The sequence below is a fragment of the Akebia trifoliata genome, chromosome 16 (assembly GCF_017979445.1).
Source record: "Akebia trifoliata isolate Shusen 1 chromosome 16, ASM1797944v1, whole genome shotgun sequence".
Lineage (NCBI taxonomy): Eukaryota > Viridiplantae > Streptophyta > Magnoliopsida > Ranunculales > Lardizabalaceae > Akebia > Akebia trifoliata.
The window spans coordinates 32,016,280-32,041,035 of NC_141390.1; the positions used below are offsets into that span (position 1 = coordinate 32,016,280).

Genomic DNA, 24,756 nt, shown 5'->3' on the forward strand with positions numbered 1-24,756 from the left:
CATTTACTTATTCCTAGGCTTGCTTTCTGGAAAAATTTTACACACTTTTCTCACGTTTGCAACTCTAGTCCCAGACATCTTTACATGATATGTGATACATTTTCTTGAATTAGACCCACTTAAAAGACATTAATGTTTGTACCTTCATTTTTCTTGTATTTCTAAAGCTTTTCAGTTTCTTCTATTACTTAAAATCAAAAAATCAAGTCTACTACGACAAGCATGAAAACAAACAAAGCGTTATCCAAGAGTTTTGGGGTCGTTTAAACGGATTTTTTTTCCTCCATTCCATTTTATCCAAATTCATGTCTTCTATCATGGCAAGTGGATTCATCTACGCTTTCATATTCCCATCCACATTCTTTTAAGTCTTGCAACTTGAATATTTATTTTAACTAGAATTGCAATCCACCTTCTTTGAACATCCACAAACCACCTCAAATGACTTTCTCTTACTTTAATTTTCAACATGGCAGATTTACTGGTTTAAAAAATATTTTTAAAAGCCCAACATTTTATATTTATAAAACATAATTGATCTTACTATTTTCGTCTTATAATCTATTTATTTTTAAATGTATTGGTATGCATTTCACCTAGCATACACTCAAGTTCACTACCTTCTCCAAAAAAAAAAAAAAATTATTATTTTTAATTTTTGTCATAAAATGTCGATGCATGTTAATTAGTTGTGGTGAGCAGATACACTTGAAGTCTTCTAAATAGGGTATTCCTACCTCACCACTTCTTTAAAACAAAGCTTGATGCATAAATATGCACAAACAATGACTTTTTTCTGGTCGGCACTAACGATATGCGGTAACAGTAATAGTCTAAGTATCCACCTTGCAATTGATCAATGCCTCTTATATTGGTGGCCCTATAATTTCTAGACTTATTCCTACTATTACATGGATCAAACATTAATGTGTTATTGGTGGGTCTGCTTCAAGAATTTTTTCCACATATCAGGCGAAGATGACTAGGATGGAGGTGCAAACGAGAGAAAAAGAGAATTTTTTTGCCAGAAAGCAATCCTATAGGGAAAAATCAAATATTTTCTCTAGGTGTGTTGTTTCCTCAAAAAGGCATCTATCAATTGCATGGTGGATAGTTAAATCAGTAAGTATTACCTATGTTGTTTGTTTGCCCACCTAAAAGTCATTGCTCATTCATAATTATACACCAAACTCCTTTCAATTGTCTATGGTAATGAAGAGTTTAGTGTGAAGAATATAGTGCCTTTGCTCACCATTTACAACCATAAACGTTTTCTCCTAAAGTGCATAAACTTTTGTGAGAACTATATATTTTTGGAAAATTCTAGATTAGTGGAATGCACTTGTGATGCTCTAGGAGTAAGAGAAGCCTTACTCAGTCTTTTGGGTCGGCTCAATGAGTTTTGAAACTATGACTCAAACACCCAATTTGAGAACAATAATTAAATCAAACGAAAACCAAATAAACCAATCAGCTGTTTCAACGGGTTTCTAGTGATATAGCAAGATTAAGCTAATGATAATGATATGTAGCTCTTTTCTCTGCTCTTTTTTGATGGGGGAAGAAAATAGCGCATGTTTGGAAGAATCATTCATTACCTGGATTTATCATCACTACAGACCTATGCACTATTATAAATATGGAGGGGTGGATGGCTTGCCATGCAACTCCCACAATGTGAAAAAAATCCAAATTTGACTGCCCCGGGCCGTCAAATTTCATAAAATTCGACGGACATAGGGGTCGAATTTTTCATTGTCAAATTTTGGTTTTCGACAGGCCAAAATTGTCAAATTAATGAAGGATGGGAGAAATTTGACAACTCTAAGCCGTCAAATCTGAGAACATCAAGAATTTCGACGTCCTAAACCGTCAAATTTTAGTTTCTAAAATCAGTGAGCCTTGGCCCGTCAATTTATCCTGTCGAATTTTCCAGTTTTCATGTAGTGTCCATAAGGTAGTTTCAAGCATTCTTATAATCTCTCCCACATTAGCTTAATTCTCTCTCTTTCTGTCTTTTATACTCACAAGTTTCCCATCTCCAGTCCTCTCTTCAGAGTTCCTTCAACTCTTATATGAAAACCATTTTTCTATAAATCTTTGAATCCCCACTCAGTCTTTTTTTATTTCATGAAACAGTAGAGATACCATCTCCTATCTTCAACCTTATTAATCACATCGTTTCTGGACTTTTTTTCTTAGGTAAGTAAGATTATTGGTTAGTAATTAGAAGGTGAAGGCGGTTTATGAACCACCATAGTATTAACACAGTTTTTATATGGTTAGCACTTAGCAGTAGTTGAAGCGATTTTCTGAAAGAAGTTCAAAAAAAAAAAAAAAAAAAAAAAAAAGGGAAAAGGAGCCACAGGTATACAGATTAATGATTTAACTGTTGTTTCTGTTTTCTAACACAGTTTTGTAAATTATATAATCTATTCATGACCCAAACATCTTTCTTGCATTCTTTTTAAGGTACATTGTCACCCTGTTAAATATTCGGTCTTTCTTTCATTCTTAATTCTAAGAAAACAGCTTGAGTTTTTGTTCCTCTGAAAGGTAAGGTGGAATCCCATTTTCCCACTTCTCTGTCCGTTGGGTATGTAAGGTTGATGGTAGTAGCAGTGATAGTAATAGTAATTTAGTAGAGGATTACATGCTAGTTTTTTACTTTTGCCCTCTTAATCTTCTAAAAGGCATGACTGTGATAATTTTATGTCAAAAGCATGATAGAGCATTGCTCTTAAAATACAGAGATATTGTATATGAAAATAGCTACTTTAAGAGATGATCATTTATTTTCCAGCAAAAAATGAATAAATACGATCTGGTGAGATGCATAAATCGGGAGGTTAGAAACTTGTAAGATCCGTGCATAATTAATTATTTTACCATATTAATCATCTTATTTTTTATCCTTTGAAATGGGCTAATTTTATAAAGTAATTTTTTTCATCCTTTCATGCTACTCTGATGCCACACCTCATCGTACAGAACAATGAGCTCAATTGATCTTTTAGCTATATTTGCACATCATGCATCACCATCATTAACATCACTAATACCTATAATAATAATTCTGAGTATTTCATTGCTTAGCATAAAAAAAGGGTCTAAATAATTCTTCTTATTGCCTTTAACCTTGTGATAATTTTTAAAACATGATAATGATTAGTTTCACTGTGATTTCATCTATAAGCTGCAACACATAAATAGACTGATTATAGATGATGAGAATTTAAATGCCGGTGAAGCAGAATTAAAGATCAATGACTGAGATACCTTCTTCATCAACAACACAACCTGCAGAAGCATCAAACCAAGCTCAAGCACCACCAAATGCCATGAATTAAAGATCAAACCGCCGACTAACTCCTCATGCTATACTTGAGGCATTGCAGTTGCGGATGTTAGATAGAATACCAAGGTTGTTAAAACTAATGCTCATTTTGTTGTTTGGTTATTTTATTGTGTATAAAATCATGCATAACAAGCACCACGGCAATCACAAGTTCGAGTGCAAGCCCGATGCAATTGTTGCACTTGACAGCAGCGGTAACTTTACCTCCGTATCTGATGCTGTGGCTGCTGCACCAAACAACAGCAATAAAATTTTTTGTATCTTCATCAAGTCGGGCATCTACATAGACAATGTAGAGGTTGGTCTGACAAAGAAAAACATTGTTTTTGTGGGAGAAGGAATTTACGGGACAGTGATCACATCTGACTGCTCAGGCCTTAAAGGAGATACTGCAACAGTTAGTAAGTTACTGTCTTTATGTGTCTCATCTTGTTTAATTTTCTGGCGTATTTCAACATATATATATATATATATATAGAACATTAGTACAAATTATGTGCAGAAATGTGGGGCTTATCAGATTAAGATGATTAACACTTTTCTAACATTACTCTGGTCTTAGGAAGTTTGTCTAATAACTTCAGAAACATTGAACACATTATGTAACTTTGAGCCTTTGAATGATTTTAGGAACATTGTGTTCAAACGTAGCCTTTTTTTTTTTTTTACCACCAAATATTTACAGATATGAGCATAATAGTTGTAACCAAAACTTTATAAATCGAACATTGAACTCACAAAGATGAAGTTGAGAGAAAATTAACAACCATTTATTTGTATATCTGTTGTCATCACCTCAGGGGATCCATTTTCTAGCTTATCCTCACTATATCCAAATATGGGTTTTCCTAGGTTTCATCCTTTTAGAATGTAAATTGCTGCATTTTTATAGTTTTTATTTTATTTTATTGGGCCTATTTTTCATTCTTTCCACCTTCAATAAATATTCTTGGTTACTTGAAATTCAAGAGAAAGACAACAGAAGATAGTAGAGAAGCACTCCATTATTTAAAAAAAAAAAAAACTTGACATATAAAGAATGTTCAACCCAATCACAAATCTGACACACACTGGTAATCTTAGGAAAAATCTTAATCTTTGCAGTAAGTACTGGATGCATATACTTAGATTCTTGTTTGGGTAAGAGGCTACTCATTTACATGTACATGTACATTGAGAAATCTGTAATATAAAAAATGAAAATGATAGATATTTTTTTTGAGTTTTCTACTTCTTTAATGATATATACTACTGTATCAGGACTCAGGAGAGATTAATCTCTGGGCAACATGTATCAGATTATTTGAAATCTTATTTTATATTGCAATATCTTCTACCCGATTGTGTGGAAGAATTTCATATACAATAAGGGTGTGTTTGATTGCACGGCAAATGCCGCGGAAAAAGATTTACCTAGGAAAATCGAGATTTGAAGGTGTTTGATGCGTCCAAGGAGGCATTTTTGTGGGGAAAAAGATTTTCTCATGCACATAATTTCCCGAAGCGGAAGGCAAATCAATTAAAAAAAATGCTTCATCTAAAAGAATGGTCAAAGCTATGGTTCTTTGTTTTATTGATAATCACGTCACTTTATCTAAGAGAACTTGTTAATCTCATAGCTTTATCCAAAAGAACTATCATTGTTTTGGTTTTTGACTTATTTATGATCTACTCATCATTATCTGTCAAACCCTCAACCACCTTGAAAAATAAGAAACACTCTCTTTTGCATTTAATCCAACAAAATTAAAAATCAAGATTATTGTGGACATGTCATAGCTTGTACATTGAATAATCTAAGAACATTGAAAAGTATTTATGGAACCATAGAACCAACAAGTGAAATAAAATTTTACCTAATAAGAAAACTCCATGAATGTGTCATTTGGGGAGCTAAAAGAAGCTCTGTTTTATTTTTTGAAATTAGGATTTTATATGAGCCTAATTATAATTATAGATGGCTACCGAAATTGTTAACACGAGTGTCATACTATTTTGCAATGTTGAGATTATAAGTTGAGCCAAACCTTTGTAATGTTTGAAAAGTGTATTATATTGATCATTCCAATAAGAAGCATCTTTTGTTTATTCTATAGCGGTCTTGGAGAAAGGATTCAGCCGGAGCACACAAAGAAAATGCTGTGGCGTTTCATAGTGTATCTGACCAATCTGTGCTTTATCGGTGTATTTTTCATGGGTACCAGTCCACCTTAAGTCTGGTTCGGAGCAGAGAATTCTTCAAGGACTGCATAATATATGGGACACACAATTTCATATTTGGAGATGCAATTGTAGTGTTCCAGAAGTGCAATGTGTTTGTGGGAAATCCTCTCCCCACGAAGAACAATGTGATCACTGCACAAGGAGGAATAAAGGTTGAGAAGGGCACCGGATTTATATTTCATAACTGCAAAATAGATACAACCCCAGATTTCATACCATCTCTAGGTAGTACATACTTGGGTTCATCCTTGGGAGTTCGATCTACCATTGTTATTATGCAGTCCTTCATGGGTGGGTTAATAAATCCAGCTGGGTGGGTTCCTTACAATGTGACTGTAGCAACAAATGCAGTTAGTTACGGGGAATTTAACAACACCGGGCCAGGAGCAATTACAATAAACCGTATTCGATGGATAGGATTTAGAATTCTAAGTATAGCTGAAGCTAAGATGTTTACAGTAGGAGCTTTTATCGATGGGCATCACTGGTTGCCATCAACAAGCATACCTTACATTGAAGACTTGGTGAGACATTTGTTAGTTATTATATTTCTAGCTAGTCTTACAAATAATTATGGGTGTTGGTCTCGTTTCTAATTTATCAGTACTGTTGCTTTTGTTTTTTGTGTGCATAGTTTCAGTGACTTATGCCCAGCACTGCCAGCTGATGAGGAAGTTGAGACAAACTTGATAATGCTTTTGCTGAACATTTTTCTTCATTTATTTTTCTGTTGATCAATGTAAGAAAACTATATATGTTTATGTTTTTCTGCTAAGCAAGCAAATTGTTGTATAAAATAATCAAGGAATGTACAGGAGGGCCATTCCCCTTAGTTTACAAGTCTCGACTGAGGCAAAGCTAACCTTTCAACTATTAAACATTTTTTCTTTATCAACGGGAGGCTATTGAGGTTACGAAAAACATAGGAACTAGAGGTAATAACACCATAATTTGCTAGAGAATCAGTCACGGAGTTGCCTTCCCTCCACATGTGTTGAACTTTCCAAGTTAAGTTGGATAAAACCTTAAATGTTCGAGACATCCAGCAATCAAGAGTCCACGGCAAGAACCTCCATTGAGCCTATTTACTAAAAGAGGAATACAATTCAAGAATGACCTTACAATTAGATTAATCGTAACTTTCCAAGTCTCGAGATAAAGCTTTAACACTGCCACATTGTTAGTGGAAGAAAAGTATATGACGGTTCTGATTTTTAATATAATTACTAATATAATAGGAAAGTTTTACAAAAAAATAAGGGATAACTCTAATAGTGATTAATTAGAGCTTGAAAACAAGCATGTCATCCTGCTTTGAGGATGTAAAGAAGCTTCAAGGACTCCAAGCCTAACTACAATCTATGTCCAAGATGTATGTAATATTTTTCATTTACATGTATATCTCTAAGACTGAGATTTCCTTGATGTTTTGATCACTTAATCTTAGTTTAGGTTATTGGGGACACTGCACTTCACCATCTCTGTTAGAAGATACGTGTTTCACATCAGAATATTGGACGATAAAAGATTTTGCATACACAGTAATAACATACCAATCAGAAAATGTGTACCCACAAATTATTATTCCATTTTATTATTACTATTATTAGAGATCCACCCATTAATATTACATTACATTTTAATTGGTTCATCTTACCCGTGAAGTTGATGGGCAATAGCCAAAATGAGATAAATAAGAACATCCACAACCAAACTCCTCTGAGTTAATGTGGGTTCAACAGGTGGTGGCGCTTTTAGCGAATTCATACAATCAAGTATGGCATCTCCAGAACCTCCAGCGACAGCATATAATCCATTGTAATCATTGTCAGTGACGAGTTCTGCAACTGTGTCGAGACCTGTTACAACAGTCACATAATCACTGGAACAAATACTGAGGCGCCGTTTTAGTTCAGGATCGGTGATATTTGGAAGCACAGAATGGATATAGTTATAATTGTCTGTAGCATTGACCAAACCTAAATTGATAGAGACAGTTAGGAGGTTTTCAAGATTTGCTGTGTCTGTACGAGGATCAGAACTCAAAATGTTGACACATAAATTGGGATCATCGGTCTTAGAGCAAAGCTGGTTAAGCAAGACCTTCGTAATCCTCACAGACACCATTGCAAAGGATGGGTCGAAGAGAAGAAACAGCAGGGAGAAAAAAATAAGTATGTACGAACTATGAAAGTGATAAGAGGCCATTCTTTGCTTTTTTGTTGTTGTTGTTGTTGTGGGACATAGAAACATGTATACAAGAGACTCTCTTATACTTGTTATGATGGAAGTGTTTGGTGAGATTGTTTCAAGATTACGAAGAGCTTTGGAGATTGAGGGGATTCTCTACATGCCAAGTTTAGCTTCACCATTTATTATTTGATTTAAATCAGAGATTTCCTGGATATTGACCAGAAAAAACTCTACTAATCCGTAAAATAAATCTCACCAAACACTTTCACCATAGAAGTACTATAAAACCGTCTCTTTAGTTGTTTGTGAGGTTCTATAATCTCATCCTTGAAACAGAAGAAATACAAAGAAGAATGACCTCTTCTCTCCTTGATAGTTCCTATACACTTCCTTATCTTTTACTGTTGTTTCTTCATCAACCATATATCTGCAAGGGTTTCTGTGAAGGCTACCAAGATCTTGGTTTACCATCTCTGCTCCAAGACCAGGGATCCCAATCCGTGAGTCAACATTCTAAATTCTAATCCTTGTTCTTTCTATCTTTAATGAATATCCTTGCTTACTTGATTAAAGAGAAAGACAAGAGAAATGAATAAAAAGGATACATATTTCTTTGATTTTCTACATCTTTAATGACATACTACTGTGTCAGGAGAGATTAATCTCTAGGAAACATGTATCAGATTATTTGAAATATTATTTTATATTGCAATATCTTCTATCCAATTGCATGACAAAACTTCGTATACAATAAGTGATCAATAATCCTTGAAATTAAGTTGTATATCCATTATCTTCCTCATTTATTTACGTTCAAGTCAAGCAGATATTTCAGTTTAACTAAAGAGTATGATTTTTCTACAGAACTAATTTTCATATTTTATTGATCATTCCAATAAGAAGCATCTTTTGTTTATTATATAGGGATCTTGGCAGATGGATTCATGGCCATAAATTTGACTATGGAGAACTCCGCTGGAGTGTACAGAGAAAATGCTACGGTGTTTCATAGTTCATCTGACCAATCTGTTCTCTATCTGTGTATTTTTGTGGGTACCAGTCCACCTTAAGTCTGGTTCAGAGTGAACAATTATTCGAGGACTGCATAATATATGGGACACACAATTTCATAGTTGGAGATGCAATGGTAGTGTTCCAGAATTGCAGTGTGTTTGTGGGAAATCCTCTCCCCATGAAGAACAATGCGATCATTGCACAAGGAGGAACAGAACCTGAGAAGGGCACCGGATTTGTATTTCATTACTGCATTATAGATAGTGCCCCGGATGTCAACCATCACTAGATAGTACATACTTGGGTTCATCCTTTGGAGTTCAATCTGCCATTGTTATTATGTAGTCCTTCATGGGTGGGTTAATAAATCCAGCTGGGTGGGTTCCTTATAATGGGACTGTAGCAGCAAATAAGGTTACATATGGGGAATTTAACAACACAGGGCCAGGAGCAATTACAATAAACCGTATTCGATCGAACGAATTTAGAATATTAAGTGTATCTGAAGCAAAGATGTACACAGTAGAAGCTTTTATCAATAAGCCTGACTGGTTGTCAGCAACTAGAGTACCTTACTTGGCAGGCTTGGTGAGACATTTTTTCTTTTTCTTATTTTTCTAGCTACTCTTAAACATAAATATGGGTATTCGTCCTCTCTAATTTATCATTGTTGCATCTTTTATTTGTGCGTGTGCAGTTTCTGTGAGCTATGTCCAGCACTGCCAGCTGAGGAACTTGAGACAACCTCGATCATGCTTAGGACTCCAAACCTAACCACACTCTATGTGACCATGTCAAAGATGTATGCAATATGTAAATCTCCAAGAGTGAGATTTCTTGGCTTTTTTAATCATTTAATCCTTGTTAGAACTTTCTTTTAGACCAGAAGTCAATGGGTCCTACATTGAACATAGCTTGTAAATACATGATTCTTATTATCTTATTTTATTTGTCGCACAAATACTTCTTTTTTTTTTCCCCCTCAGCAAGCAAATGAATAGATCAGAAACTAAGAGAGAAAAATACAGGTATATGCTAAAGGGAGCATACCCTCTAAAAAGAAAGAAGACAAGAAAAAACTTCAATAAAACACCTAAGAAACAAGACAATTTCAGAAATCCGAAAGGTTGGCAATGTATATACTTGTGCATGTTATTGGGGACACTGAAGTACGCCATCTCTGTTAGAAGATAAGTGTTTCAAATCAGAATATTGGATGACAGGATATTTAGTACACACCGTAATAACATATCGATCATACCCACATATTAATTTTTCATTTTATTATTATTATTATAGATCCACCCATCAATATTACATTACATTTAATTGGTTTGTCGTACGCATGAAGTTGAGGCATAATCACCAAAATGAGATCAATAAGAACAACCACAACCAGACTCCTCTGAGTTAATGCCGGTTCGACAGATGGTGGCACTTTTAGTAAATTCATACAATCAAGGACAGCATTTGCTGTACCTCCTGCGACAACATATATTGAGTGATAATTATGCTCAGTGAAGCGTTGTCCAACTGTGTTGAGACCTTTCACAATATGTTCGTAATCACTGGAACAAATACTGAGGCGCTCTTTTAGTTTAGGATCGGTGATATTCGGAAGCACGGAAAGGATATAGTTGTAATTGTCTGTAGCATTGGCCAAACCTAAATTGATAGAGACACTTAGGAGGCCTCGAAGATCTGCTGTGTCTGTACGAGGATCGGAACTCAAAATGAGTATGTACGAACTACGAAGGAGATTAGAGGCCATTCTTTGTTTTGTTGTTGCCATGGAACCACACAAACATATATATATATATATATATATATATATATATATATATATATATATATATATATATACGAGACTCTTTTAGACTTGTTACAATGAAAATGTTTGGTGAGATTTTTTCAAAGTTACGAATAGATTTGCAGATTTGAGAGGATTCTCTGTGTGCCAAGTTTAGCTTCACCATTTATTATTTGACTTCAATCATAGATTTCCTAGAGATTACCTAGAAAAAACTGTACTAATCCATAAAAAAAATCTCACCAACCACTTTCTTATCTTTTACTATTGTTTCTTCTTCAACCCTATCTCTGCAAGTGCAAGGTTATCTATGAAGGCTACCAAGATATTAATTAACCAGCTCTTCTCCAAGACCGGGGATCCCAATCTGTGTGTCATCATTCTAAGTTCTAATCCTTGTAAAGACACTCCAGTCTTACGGGTCTCCTAAGTGTCTCTATCAATTTAGGTTTGGTCGAGGCCACAGACACATCCAATTTAATCAGTTCCTTGCTTCCCAATACCACTGATCCTAAACTAAAGCAAAACCTCATTCTTTGTTCCGATAATTACGTAAGTGTTATCGCAGGTCTTTACTCAACTGCAGATAGCTTCAAAGAAAATACTTATGACGTTGTGTGAACTACCAAGGGCTAAGGCTTTCATAGCAAGCCCGCAAAGGTAGAACCGGGTTTAATAATTTTCAGCCTGTTAAATCAGGGTTGGGTTAGGGTCTTATAGTCCCCATCCCCGCCCGCTACTTAATCTTATAGAAATATTTTTAATTTAAAAAAAAATATTTTTAATATAGGTTAAATATATTGTCTAATTACAATTTAACTCTCATCTTCCTTTATAAGTTAATAAGACATTAATTTTAACTTTGATTGGATAGTCTTTAAACATGCACAAAAGAAAATTTTGAAAAATACATTTTTTTCATTAAAAATAATGAATTTGAGTCATTTTATTCGGCCCGAGTCCATTGGACTTAGTTGGCTTAGGCCCAATACTAGTCCAGGTAGAGCCCGCCTCTTTAGGGCAGGGTTAGGCCTCAACCATGTCCGCCCCAAACCCACCCATTGACAATCCTACTAAAGAACTCCCAAATTTAAACTTAAAATTTAATGACAAAAAATAATCTTTTTAACTTTTTTGAAGTTCATAGAATTTTGTCCTCTACATCCCTATAAAATCATATCATCTTTTGGATGTCACAAGGTGAGCTCAACAACCTTTAGGAAGATTTCAAATCTTACTAAGCTAGTCATGCTAGACTTACTCTAGTTTAGAGGTAAAGGTGAGGGCATTTGTAATGTGTATGCGTGTACATAACCATTGATGCTTTTCATTGAGAAATCGAGTGAGAAGCATCTATAGTTATGTGCACACCACCGTAGGAAATGATGTCAAGTTCAATGTCAGTCCAGCGCAACTGTATTATAGACATCCTTATGTTTTGAAACTGTCCACATGCCTCCTTCATCTCAATCTTCTTAATGTATTAATAGAAAAAGACCTAAATACCCAACATTGAAATTAAACAAAAAAAAAAAAAAAAAAAAAATCTTACGATACCTACTTTGAAATTCAAAAGACAAATATTTAGCATATTTGCATCTTAAACACAGAGAAGAGTAGATTTAAAATAATTCTTTTATTATTAACTAAAAAATTAATTAATCTCATTTATCTAATATATAAAAACATAAAAACATCCTCATTTCAAATTTTCACCTTAGGCGTCAACTTGTATTGAATCGGCTTAGATGTGAATAAAATGTAGTAGGTGCTGGCTATACTTTACAGAGAGATTACCCAAGAAACCTAACTGTTGCATTTTTATTACAAAAACTCCCTTGGAGTTCCAACAGTTCCAAAGGATCCTTACTTTATGAAGTTTGTTACCTTAGCATGGGGATCCGCGCTATTAAGTTCAAATTGATGCGGTTAATTTGTTACTTAACATACGTTAGAGTGGATCCTAACTGCATCAATTTGTGGCATCCAAGAAAAAGATTCTAAGAAATGAAAAAAAAAAAAAAAGTTAATTTTCACCATTGAATTTTAGTTTTAAATTTGGGGGTTTGGTAGCCATCCATTTTCAATACCTTTGATCAATTTCAAAAAGGATTTTTCTTTGCATTTTTTTCTTTTGAATCTGAGTTTTTCCATGAAATCTAGAAGACTGTGGTGTTGGGTTTCCAATTTGATAATCCATTTGAGCCCAACGACCCTTAGTAAGATTTCAAATCTTATTAAGTTAGTCATGCTAGCCTTAGTTGACCCTAAATAATTCATTTTGTCCCTGGGCCATTCAACAATCATTGAAAGGATTGTATGGGTGATCAAACCTTTTATTTTACAACAATCATTGAAGGGATTGTATGGGTGATCAAACCTTTTATTTTATTTTATTTGGTTTAATGGGACAAGGGTGAGGATTCTTGACTCAAATTGATGTTAATTACCTTTTTAATTATGAAAATGCCCTTGCATATAACATTAATTTTGCAATTCATGTGCAAATGCACATTCCACGCACTAGTTTATGTATTAAATTGATACTAAATTACATTTTATGTTGAGTCTTCTTTTACACATTGAATTGATGTGCAATAGCCAACGTGAGACCAATAAGAACATTCACAGCCAAACTCTTCTGACTTAATGAGGATTCAATGGATGGTGGTGCTTTTAGTGAATCCCTACAATCGAGGATGGCTTTTCTAGAACCTTCAGCGATAACATATAATCCACGATAATCATGTTGAGTGAAGCGTTTTGCAACTGCGTTGAGACCTGACATAACTTGGTCATAATCACTTGAACAAATACTGAGGCGTCGTTTTAGTTCAGGATCGGTGATATTTGGAAGCACGGAATGGATATCGTAATTTGTGCTTGTAGCATCGTCCTAACCTAAAATGATAGAGACATTTAGGAGGCCTTGAAGATCTGCATTGTCGGCACGAGTATCGAAACTTAGAATGTTGACACATAGATTGGGAGCGTCGGTCTTAGAGCAGAGTTGGTTAAGCAAGACCTTAGTTATCTTCATAGACACCATTGCAAAGGATGGGTTGAAGAAGAGAAACAACAGAGAGAAAGAAACGTGTATGTACGAACTATGAAAGAGATAAGAGGCCATTCTTTGCTTTGTTGTTGTTATGGAAGTACACAAACATATATAGGAGGTTCTTTTACACTTGTTATGATGGAAGGATTAGAAGTCGATTCTTTTACACTTTAGTCTCGACCTCAACTTGTTTTTATTATGAAATATACCAATAATGATTCCATCAAATATATGCTCTATTATCACTATTAGAAAGATTAATCACCAAAAATAATATAAATCATAAAAATGGTATATACTTTATGCTTTTTATTCAGGCCTTACTCATGAAAGTAGGCTGCAAGTAAGAAAAATGTTTAAAACAAGAAATAATTAAGTTATATATGATCATCAATCTTCATCCACAATCGCCAAGATGAGATCAATAAGTGCAGCAGCATAATACTTCTTCTTTGATAACGTAAATATTCTGGCAGTGCCTGTCCCAATAAACTGTCTTCAATCATCAAGAGTAGTTTCGGAGGATCTTGCATTAGTCTTGACTTCTTTGTAATCTTTATCTGTGAAGCTATCTGAACAATTTGACGAGTAAAGAGAACTCCTTTATAAATATTGGAGCAACCAAGGAACAGTTGCTCCGGGTAAGGATCATCAACGATGGCAAGCAATGAAGTTATATAGTTAGAAGTGTATAATGCATTGGTAAGGGATAAATTGATAGAGGCACCTAGGAGGCTTTGAAGATCTGCAAAGTCGTTACAAGGATCAGAACTTAGAGAAGTTTAACTACTTCTTTGGTAACCTGCACAGACACCCCTGCAGAGATTGGATTGAAGAAGAGATGTGACACAATTGAATACACAACATTGATTGGAATCCAGACATCACTACTTTTATACCGAACATGTATTTGTTGAGTATGAGAATATAAGAATTGTAAGTAATTGCATTAGTCATTTACGTTTGGTTAGAATTTCTATTAGACTTGAAGGCAATAGGTCCAAATGGGTCGGGAGGAATTCAATCCAATTGCAATACAACACGGCCATGTATCCTGTTTTGATTGCAATACATATAAGTACAACTAATTTTTTTTTTTCTAAGCAAGGAAGTGATTTATATAATGATAAAACATTTGATACATAGCCAAAAGAGCATACCCCTACCAAATCTTTTTTTTTTTCTAAGCAAGGAAATGTTTTTTCTATGTAATACTTAAATAAGTATTTGGTGGTCCATCTAAAGGTCATTGTCATTGTGGTAATGAGGGTTTGAAGATTGATGTTTGTTCACCATTTATAACTGTGTTTCAAATTAAAGTGCATGGACTTTATTTGTGTAAAATTTCAATCTCAAAATACATTTTACTACGAGGGGGATTGCATTTGTGATGGTCAAGTTACTTTGAAAAACTTTGTCCCATTTGTTAGTCGGTGTACCAGGTTTACATATATAGAGATTCATCCTCCTCCCCACCACTCAATCCCATGGTCCCAAATGTTGCCCATACAACAGTTATATAACTATTGTAAGTGTAACCAACATGTTAATTGCAAAAAATCAAGCTTTTGACTTAGATCATAGGAAATGCAACTCCAAGGTCATGGGTTCAATTCCAAACTGTTCATAAAAAAAAGAAGGTTTAGATGACATGAGATATCACAGACATTACAAAGATGAAGCATAATTTGGATCATCTTCTAACGCAAAGATGAAAAATTTAGTGCCAAAGCTGCTCGTCACTTCAGCCGACAATGTTTGCCTACCAATTGAAAGCATAGTTCTAAAACTAAAGGACTCAACTCTAATGTTCATCAAGTTGAGTTGACTCTAAAAAGTCATGAGTGGACATGGATGAGTTCTCTTTTTTGTTTTTGAAAAGCAAACGAGTTACCTATTAGTAATTAATGGATGATGGTGGGTTATGAATGACTTGGATCACTTAAATAAAAATATATTAATTTTATATTAAATATGTACGATTGTGGGGGCTGTTTTTATTTTACCCGAGAGATTCGAATTAGCTCCCCATAATTGTATTTCTCTCGAGATGATAGATAAAAGTAGACAATCAATCTTTTTATTCATTTATTTATAGATATTTAAAAAAAAATATTATATTTTGTTATCTTTTGAAATATTCTACATAACTAAATAACTCAGACAAGTTTTGATGGTACTCGGTGCACTTTTAAGATAGCCTAGCTGATTTGGTTCCATCAAGTTTGAGGATTGAGTCACCTAAAAATCCAATCATGTGAGGTCAACCTGGCTAAGTTTTGGTGTCGACTCAATGGGTTCTAAACAATGACTCAAAACTCCCAATTTGAGAAAAATTAAATCAAACCAAAACCAATAAAACAATCAACTATTTCGATGGGCTTTCAGCTCATAAAGAATATTTGCAGATTACTATAAATTACCATTATGACAAGTGATATGCCAAGATTAAAGTAATTATACTGATATGTAGCTCAAGTAAAGAACAATGGCTGACATACCTTCTTCATCAGCAGCACAACCAGAAGCATCAAATCCGATTCAAGCACCACCAAATGCCCTGAATATTGAGGCAAACCGACAAAATCCTACTTCTATTCTTGAGGAACTATGTGTGTGCACAATGGACAAAATATCGAGGTTGTTAATGTTCATCCTCATTCTGTTTTTTGGTTATTTGTATGTGTACAATTTCATGCGACCCAAGTACCACGGCAAGCACCAGTTCAAGTGCAAGTCGGATTCAATTGTAGCACTTGATGGCAGTGGCACTTCACGTCGGTGTCTAGTGCTGTAGCTGTCGCACCAAACAACAGCAATAAGAAACATTGCATCTTCATTAAGTCGGGCATCTACGAAGAAAACGTGGTGATTGCTCAAACTAAAAACAATATTGTTTTTATGGGAGAAGGAATGAACAAGACAGTGATCACATTTGATGTAGATAATGCAACAGTCAGTAAGTTCCTGTCTTTATGTATTTCACCTTGTTTATTTTGCTGGTACATTTCAACATAATGGTTATTAGTACATATTATTCCAATTAAAATGATTCAAAACTTTTCTTAACATTACTGTGGTCTTGTCTAATAATTTCTGAAACATTGGACATGCCTTCTGAAAATCATTATAGGGGTTATCTATTTTAGAATTTAGCACCTTGGTGACTTGTCCATAGAAGCGTAGTGTGTGCGTGTGTGTTCTAAATTCTCTCTTTGCCAAAAAAAAAATCATTTAGAAAGTGAGATTCTGGAAGCAAAGCCTTTTAAAAAAAAATAATAATTTCCACTAAATATGTACAAATATGGAGCATAATTAGTCACACAAACCAAAATTTTAATGATCTAACACAGAACTTAAAAAGAGGAAGTTGAGTGAAAATTAATAACCAATTATTTTTTATAAATGGTGTAAAATCTTAATATTTGAACTAAGTGATGGATGTGAGGTATGAGGCTACTCATGTACATGTACATTCAGAATTTTTTTTATATTCAATTTATAAAAATGATTTATATTTATTTGAGTTTTCTATTTCTTTAAGAATATACTATTGTGTAAGGAGAGATTAATCTCTAGGCATCATATATTAGATTATTTGAGTACTAGTTCATATTGCAATATCTTCTATCAAATTGTGGGACAGAACTTAGTATACAATGAGTGATCAATAATCCTTGGAATTAAGTTGTATATCCATTATCTTCCTTATTTATTTATGTCCAAGTCGAGCATATTTTTCTGTTTCACCTAGAGTACGAGTTTTTTACATAATTTTTTCAAACTATATTGATCTTTCTAATAAGAAGTCTCTTTTGTTTATTCTACAGAGGTCTTTGCAGATGGATTCATGGCTATAAATTTGACTATGGAAAACTACGTTGGAGCATACAGAGAAAATGCCGTGGCATTTCTTAGTTTTTCTGACCAGTCTGTGCTTTATTGGTGTATCTTTCGTGGGTACCAGTACACTTTGAGTCTGGCTGGGGGGAAACTATTCTTCAAGGATTGCACAATATATGGGACACTCGATTTCATATTTGGAGATGCAACGGTAGTGTTCCAGAATTGCAACGTGTATGTGAGAAATCCCCTCCCCAAGACCAGCAATGTGATTACCGCACAAGGAGGAAAAAAACTTAAGAAGGGTACCGCATTTATATTCCATTACTGCATAATAGATATTGCCCCGGATTCCCTTCAATCGTTTGGTACTACATACTTGGGTTCACCCTTAGGAGTTCACTGTACCATTGTTATAATGCAGTCTTTCATGGGTGGGTTAATAAATCTGGCTGGGTGGGTTCCTTATAATGGAACTATAGCAGCAAATACAATTACTTACGGGGAATTTAACAACTCTGGGCCAGGAGCAATTACAATAAACCGTATTCCATCGGAAGAATTTAGAATATTAAGTTTATTTGAAGCAAAAATGTACACAGTTGGAGCTTTTATCAATAAGGATGACTGGTTGTCAGCGACTAGAGTATCTTATTTTGCAGGTTTGGTGAGACATTTTTTACTTTTATTTCTAGACTTAAGTATAAACATTGGTGTTCCTCTCTATTGGATCATTGTTGCTGTTTTTTTTGTGTAGTCTTGGTGACATATGTCCTGCACTGCCAACTGAGGAAATTCAAGCAACCTTGATTATGCTTAGGGTGATGATTTTTTTTTTTTTAATTATTAATATATAAAAAAAATTATATAAATTTACAGATTTTTAGTATAATTACTGATATAATATGAAAGTTCTCCAAAAAAGAAGGGATAACTCCAATGTTGATTAGAGCATGCAAATTTTTGGATATTCTAAAGTCCTCGATATGTTGCTGAATATTTTGACTTACCCGTGCCCCCTTTGTTCTTGTTGCCTCCCCTCAATTTTTATTCTCCTCCACTTTTGGTTAATGTTTGAGATATACTCTATCTATTTTCTAACTGATTACATGTGGGGGTGCAATTTGGTCCAGTTCAAACCGAGAATCGAATCAAACCGATAGCTTTGGGGTGATTTGGTTCGGTTTGGAACAAGTTGCAGTTCGATTCTGGGTTACAAAAATGGAGAACAGATTAATTTGGTTCGATTCTCGGATCAAACTTGTATAGAACCGAACCAAATTGAGAACTGAACTCCTAGGTAATATATACATATATATATATATATATATATATATATATATATATATATATATATATATATATATATATATATATATATATATATATATATATATATATATATATATATATATATAATTATGAATTATTTTAAGAGCTAGGGCATAGATTAGTGATCTTTTTTATTGATAAACAAATGAATTTTTATGGATAGATTTGTGATTTATTGTATGAAATTTTATGTTTAATTTTTCATTAAAAATATTACTTACAATTTATAGAATATTGGCAATCCGTAGAACCGAGCTGAACCAAATGGACTTTAATTCAGTTTGGGTTGGTTCAGTTTTGGTTCTTATTTAGTGGAACCGACCTATGTCAGTTTGGTTTCAATTTGACCTCAAACCGTACCAAACCGAACCAAGTTGCACCCCTAATTACATGTCCCTCTTACTTTCTTGTCCCCTCCCCTCAATTTTTTTTCCTTTATGTTTTGGTGAAAATTTGAGGTACCTCCTTGTGTTTTCAGACTTGACACCTCTCTAGTTTTGTTGAATATTTTAGATCCCCATGTCTTTTCTAGCTGATTACATGTCCCTTCGGTTTTTTTCCTGCTTCCCCTCAATCTTTTGGGTGATTAGACACCCTTTACATTTTGATGAATGTTTGGATATCCCATCTGTTTTCAAAGTTCAAACCGGTGACATGCCATTTGCCCCAAATTTTTTTTTTTTTTGTGTAGATTAATAAAAATAACCTAAATACCCTCATTTTTCAATTTGTAACCAATTTTTCTTTGTAAAACTAGTTGTCTTCAAGCTCTTCAAAATCTATAGTGAATTAATTACAATCTAGTTAACAACATCTTGAATCTATCGTTTTGAACCTCGCCTTATTATCTTGTAGTTGGGTGTACATTCAGGTAAACCCAAACCAAACGGACCTGATTTTTTGGGTTCAAGTTTTGCCAAAATTGAATCTGAACCTAAATTTTTGGGTTCGATCCGGATTTTCGTACAAAACTGAACCGAACCCAGAAATTTCAGATTTCCTTCAGCTTCGGTTCCATTAAAAACATATTTTGAAAAAAATCTCTGAAAAGTAATTATTTTTTTACTACTTAAATATATATATATATCTTTTTTATGAATGAAAATTTATTACAATAAAGTAAATATTCTCTTGTTTTCTATTGTATAAAGTATTTTATAATGTAAACATAGAAACAATTATTTTGATTTGTAGTTACTTATTACTATAAAATAATTATTATGTTGCAAGTATAAAATATAAAGACAGACTTTTTTACTTTATCTATTTGGTAACTATTTATTCCAATAAAATAGTTACTTTATTTTCAACTATACAAACCATATATATAGAAAGAAAAATAGTTATTATGCTATTGCCTATTATATAGAATATAAAACAAACAATAGAAACAATTTTTCGTTGATTGGTAATTATTTATTATTGTTTCCTATTGTATTAACTATGAAGATAGATTTTTTTTTTCTTCTATTTGGTAACTATTTATTACAATAAAATAGTTACTTTGTTGTCAATTGTACATATCAGAAGATACCTGATTAATGAATAATTTTCTTCCTATGTGAATAGTTTTTCTCCTATGAGTTCACATCAAAGGAAATAAAGCTCAAGGACTTAGTAAGGGAAAGGTGGCAAACAAGCACATAAAATAGGTTGTTGTGGACACTGAACATCACAATCTCTGTTTTACAAGAATGGGTTTCATATAAATAAAAAAAATAAAAAAAATTAGAGAACCACCAATTAAAATATTTTCTTACATTTTTATTTAGTTCTTAAGATGGAAGTTGAGGTCCAATAGCCAATTGGACCAGAATCTGCCAATAGTGGTTTGACACATGGCGGAACAATGTTAAGACCTCCCACAACACCTTCCTAATCACTGGACCAAATACTGAGGCGCCTCTTTAGTTCTAGGTCTGTGGTATTCAGAAGTAACCAACACCGATAGTTGTATGTGTCGGTAGAATTGGCCAAAATTGATAGGGACACTTAGGAGGACTTGAAGATCTGTTGTATTCATACAAGGATGAAAACTCAAAATGTTGACACATAAATTGGAAGTATAAATTTGCAAGGGTGTTCCTCACTTACGTGGTGCGTGTGATGTGTGGGCATTTTACGTGTTTGGGGGAGGGTCTCATATGCCTTGGTTCCAGCCCTGGCTCATCTGGAACTCGTTATATAAAAATAAAAATAAAATATTATAAAAAAAAAGAAAAAAAACATGTAAGAACTATGAAGGAAATATTTGGTGAGATTATTTCGAGATTATTTTTGTAATCTTTGAAAATCTTTATTATTTGACTTAAATCATAGATTTCCAAGATCTTATCTAGAAAAAGAAAAAAAAACTTTATTATTCCATAAAAAGAATCTCACCAAACACACTTTGACTATAGAATTACTATAAAAATGTCTACTGTAGTATCATCTCATCCTTGAAACAGAAGAAATAAAAATGGCCTCTTTTCTCTTTCATACTTCTTGCATACTTGTTTCTCTTTCCCTATTGTTTCTCTTCTTCATGAACCCATCCTCTGCACTTGTGTCTGTGAAGGTTACCAAGGACACGGTTAATGAGCTATGCTCTCATACCGCTGATCCCGATCTCTGTGTCAAAATTCTAAGTTCTGATCCTCGTACAGACCCCGCAGATCTTCAAGGCCTCCTAAATATCGCTATAAGTTTAGGTTTGGCCAATGCTACAGATACATCGAGCTATATCAAATCCTTGCTTCCCAGTATTACTGACCCTGACCAAAAGCAGCGCGTCACGCTTTGTTCCAATAATTACCTAAGTGTTATCGCAGGTCTTAACTCTGCTGCAGAGAGTTCCAAAAAAGGTAATTACGAGGAGGTAAGGATGACAATATCGGATACTATAAATATTCTTGCTCAATGTGTGGATAAGCTAAATTCACTGCCGCCTTTTGAATCTCCATTAACACAGAGGAATCTCATTGTGGATGTTCTTATTAATCTTATTATAGGGATTGTGTTTCAACTTGAACATTAGATTCACCTTTTGTTTTGCTCTTTGCTTTGGAATGCTTCTCTTATGTGAGATGCAAATAAAATGTAACAAGTACTAGTTATAATTATTAAATAAATATTAAATGTTTTATAGTATTTGCTATGAAGATGGAAGTATTTAATTGGTGAGATTGGTTTAGGATTACGAGCGCTTTGCAGAGTTTAAGGATTTGTTATATCAGTTACTTGGTAAATGTATGGATACACTAAAATTACCCCCAAGGGTTGAATCTCCATTTAAAACAGAGAAATCATATTGTGGATGTGTTCTTAATTATTAATCTCACTTTAGTGCTTGCGTCACTACGTGAAAATTGAAAAATTCAACAGAAAAAATTGACGGGCCAAAGCCCACGAATTTTAGAAACTGAATTTTGACAATCTAGGACTGTCGAAATTCTTGATGTTCCTAGATTTGATGGTTTAGAGCTGTCAAATTTCTCTCATCCTTTATTAATTTGACAATTTCAGCCCGTCGAAAAAAAAATTTTGACGATGAAAAATTCGACTCCAATTGGACCTATTGGTCCGTTGAATTTTATGAAATTTGACGGCCTAAGACCATCAAATTTGGGCTTTTTTCACATTGTGCATATCTCTTTGCTTTGGCATGGCCCCTTATGTGTATGAATGGGTCGGCTCAACCATAAGGCAACTTAAGCAATAGTCAAAGACTCAGCTCAAGTTAAGTCCCTAAAATTAAAATATATATATATATAAATCATATTCCATGAGGGAGACTCCCCCCACCCACCAAAAAAAAAGTCATGTTGGTTGACCTCTAGATTGTACCTCATATCACACATCTGTGCAGGAACCAAAGATGCTTTTCATCAATCAAATTTGCAATCCAACACCACAGAGATCTAGATTTCATTGAAAAACTCACATAAAAAAAAAAAAAAAAAATTGGAAACACATATTTGTGTTTGGGCTTGATCCAAGGTTTTAAATATAGACAGCTACTAAAGAAAAGACATGTCAATTGAACCCATCGGCCTGGCCCGCCTGGCAAAACAAGGGCTAAGGCTTTCGTAAGGAGGCCGCAAAGGTACGATCGGGTTTAATAATTTTCAGCCTGTTAAATCAGGGCTGGGCTAGGGCCCTATAGTCCCCAACTCGGTCCACTACTTAATCTTATAGAAAAATTTATAATATATTTAATTAGAAAAATATATTTTTAATATAAGTAAAATATATTGTCTAATTACAATTTAACTCTCATCTACCTTTATAAGTTAATAAAACATTAATTTTAACGTTGATTAGATAGTCTTTAAACATGCACAAAGAAAAATTTGAAAAAAACATTTTTTTTTTCATTAAAAATAATGAATTTGAGTCATTTTATCTGACCCGAGCCCATTAGGGCCAGGCTAGGTCTTAGTCGACTTAGGCCCGATGCTAGTCTAGGTAGAGCCAACCTTTTTAAGGCCGGGCTAGGGCTCAACCATGCCCTTCCCAAACCCGTCCATTGACACCCTTACGTAAGAACTCTCAAATTTAAAATTAAAATTTAACAGTGAAAAATAATCTTTTTAATTTTTTTTTAAGTTCATAGAATTTTGTCCTCTACATCCCTATAACATCAGATCATATTTTTGGATACCACATGATGAGCTCAACAACCTTTAGGAATATTTCAAATCTTACTGTAGAGGGTAATAGTTGCATGGTTATCCAAACCGTACACGTGTCCACGTTGGTTAAGTGGTACTATGTGTGAGTCAGTATACCTAGCACTGCCGAACAATAGGATAGACCAGGATAAAAGCGCCTAACTTGGTTGGTAGGGCAGGGTAGCATTAGTGTAGACTTGATCTACCTGGCAGGGTAAGCTTGGTCTGGGAAGATGTATAATCCTGACTTATACGTGTCAAGTCTAGAGATCTCGAAGGAGATCTCATTGGAATCGTGGACAAAATCTCAAATATCCAAATTCTGTTTAGGATCTTTATAATCAAAGGACTCTTCAAGATCACATCCCGTTAAAGGGGAGAAACCCTTATTCAAATGGAGGATCTATAAATGAAGGAATTGATAGAGGCTAGGTGATCTTTTGGGTGATTGAGAATGAATAGAAGTCTATCAGTTAGTATTATAATTCTTCTACAACTCTAACTTGAACGTCAGGGAATTTTTGGCAAGTACCACATTGGTGAGTATAGGGAGGAAGAAGGAATAACTTTGGATCAGTAGGGAAGAGTCTATCAACGTCTCACCGAATTTTGCCTCTACACTTACTAAGTTAGTCATGCTAGACTTACTCTAGTTTAGAGGTGAAGGCGAGGGCATGTGTGAGATCAAAATTTTGGGGTCAAACCACTTCTACTCAGCTTCTCATTATAATAGTAAACAAAAGTCTCTTACGCTTTGGAAGTCTTACAAAAAAAGGATTTATATCTGCCCCAAGTTTTGGTCTATATTAAAGATGGAAAATGTTGAAGTAGTATTGAAATTGACATCATTTCACACATGGCTGACATGGTTGCATGTACAGAAACATTGATGCTTTTCATCGAGAAATGAGTGAGAGGCATCCAGGTTACGTGCACACCAATGTGTGAAATGACGTCAAGTTCAATGTCACTCTAGCGCACTGTATTATAGACATCCTTATGTTTTGAAACTGACCGCATGCCTGTCTCACCTCAATCTTTTTAATGTATTAATAGAAAAAGACCTAAATACCCAACATTGAAAGTTTAAAATAAAAAAAAAAATCTTAAGATCCCTACATTGAAATTTTAAAAACAGATATTTATTTGCATCTTAAATACAGAGAAGAGTAGATTTAAAATAATTCTTTTATTATTAATTAAAAAATAATTAATATTATTTATATAATATATAAAAACATAAAAACATAAAAACATCCTCATTTCAAAT

The 24,756-nt window shown here is 34.0% G+C and overlaps 4 protein-coding genes and 1 long non-coding RNA gene across 5 annotated transcripts; 3 read left to right on the top strand and 2 right to left on the bottom strand.

The window, feature by feature from the left end:
• Positions 1-1,617: 1,617 nt before the first annotated feature.
• LOC147383643 (uncharacterized) lies at positions 1,618-6,427 on the top strand. The gene is made up of 3 exons (XR_015173199.1): positions 1,618-3,759; positions 5,455-6,105; positions 6,216-6,427. It is a non-coding gene; the product is annotated as an uncharacterized LOC147383643 (long non-coding RNA).
• An 807-nt stretch (positions 6,428-7,234) lies between these two features.
• Positions 7,235-7,708, bottom strand: LOC147383644 (pectinesterase inhibitor-like). The gene has a single exon (XM_086427319.1). It carries the CDS (start codon positions 7,706-7,708, stop codon positions 7,235-7,237), a length of 474 nt encoding a protein of 157 aa, XP_086283445.1.
• A 124-nt stretch (positions 7,709-7,832) lies between these two features.
• On the top strand, positions 7,833-9,494 carry LOC147383645 (pectinesterase 2-like). The gene is made up of 5 exons (XM_086427320.1): positions 7,833-7,938; positions 8,699-8,775; positions 8,835-9,026; positions 9,134-9,376; positions 9,486-9,494. The coding sequence occupies exons 1-5, from the start codon at positions 7,833-7,835 to the stop codon at positions 9,492-9,494; spliced, it is 627 nt and encodes a 208-aa protein (XP_086283446.1).
• Positions 9,495-9,899: 405 nt separating this feature from the next.
• LOC147383646 (pectinesterase inhibitor-like) lies at positions 9,900-10,559 on the bottom strand. The gene is made up of 2 exons (XM_086427321.1): positions 10,107-10,559; positions 9,900-9,968 (listed from the first exon to the last, which is right to left on the bottom strand). The coding sequence occupies exons 1-2, from the start codon at positions 10,557-10,559 to the stop codon at positions 9,900-9,902; spliced, it is 522 nt and encodes a 173-aa protein (XP_086283447.1).
• Positions 10,560-21,292: 10,733 nt separating this feature from the next.
• On the top strand, positions 21,293-21,850 carry LOC147383647 (pectinesterase inhibitor-like). The gene has a single exon (XM_086427323.1). It carries the CDS (start codon positions 21,293-21,295, stop codon positions 21,848-21,850), a length of 558 nt encoding a protein of 185 aa, XP_086283449.1.
• Positions 21,851-24,756: the final 2,906 nt, after the last annotated feature.

What these genes read in the sequence shown, in the direction of transcription:
- LOC147383644 (XM_086427319.1), bottom strand. Translation starts at nt 7,708, where the DNA reads ATGGTGTCTGTGAGGATTACGAAGGTCTTGCTTAACCAGCTTTGCTCT.
- LOC147383646 (XM_086427321.1), bottom strand. Translation starts at nt 10,559, where the DNA reads ATGGCCTCTAATCTCCTTCGTAGTTCGTACATACTCATTTTGAGTTCC. An exon ending in ACAAACCAATTAAATGTAAT is followed by an intron (nt 9,969 to 10,106) that starts GTAATATTGATG and finishes ATCTTCTAACAG; the next exon opens with AGATGGCGTACTTCAGTGTC.
- LOC147383647 (XM_086427323.1), top strand. Translation starts at nt 21,293, where the DNA reads ATGGCCTCTTTTCTCTTTCATACTTCTTGCATACTTGTTTCTCTTTCC.
- LOC147383645 (XM_086427320.1), top strand. Translation starts at nt 7,833, where the DNA reads ATGTATACAAGAGACTCTCTTATACTTGTTATGATGGAAGTGTTTGGT. An exon ending in GGGGATTCTCTACATGCCAA is followed by an intron (nt 7,939 to 8,698) that starts GTTTAGCTTCAC and finishes TTTATTATATAG; the next exon opens with GGATCTTGGCAGATGGATTC. An exon ending in TGTACAGAGAAAATGCTACG is followed by an intron (nt 8,776 to 8,834) that starts GTGTTTCATAGT and finishes TGTGGGTACCAG; the next exon opens with TCCACCTTAAGTCTGGTTCA.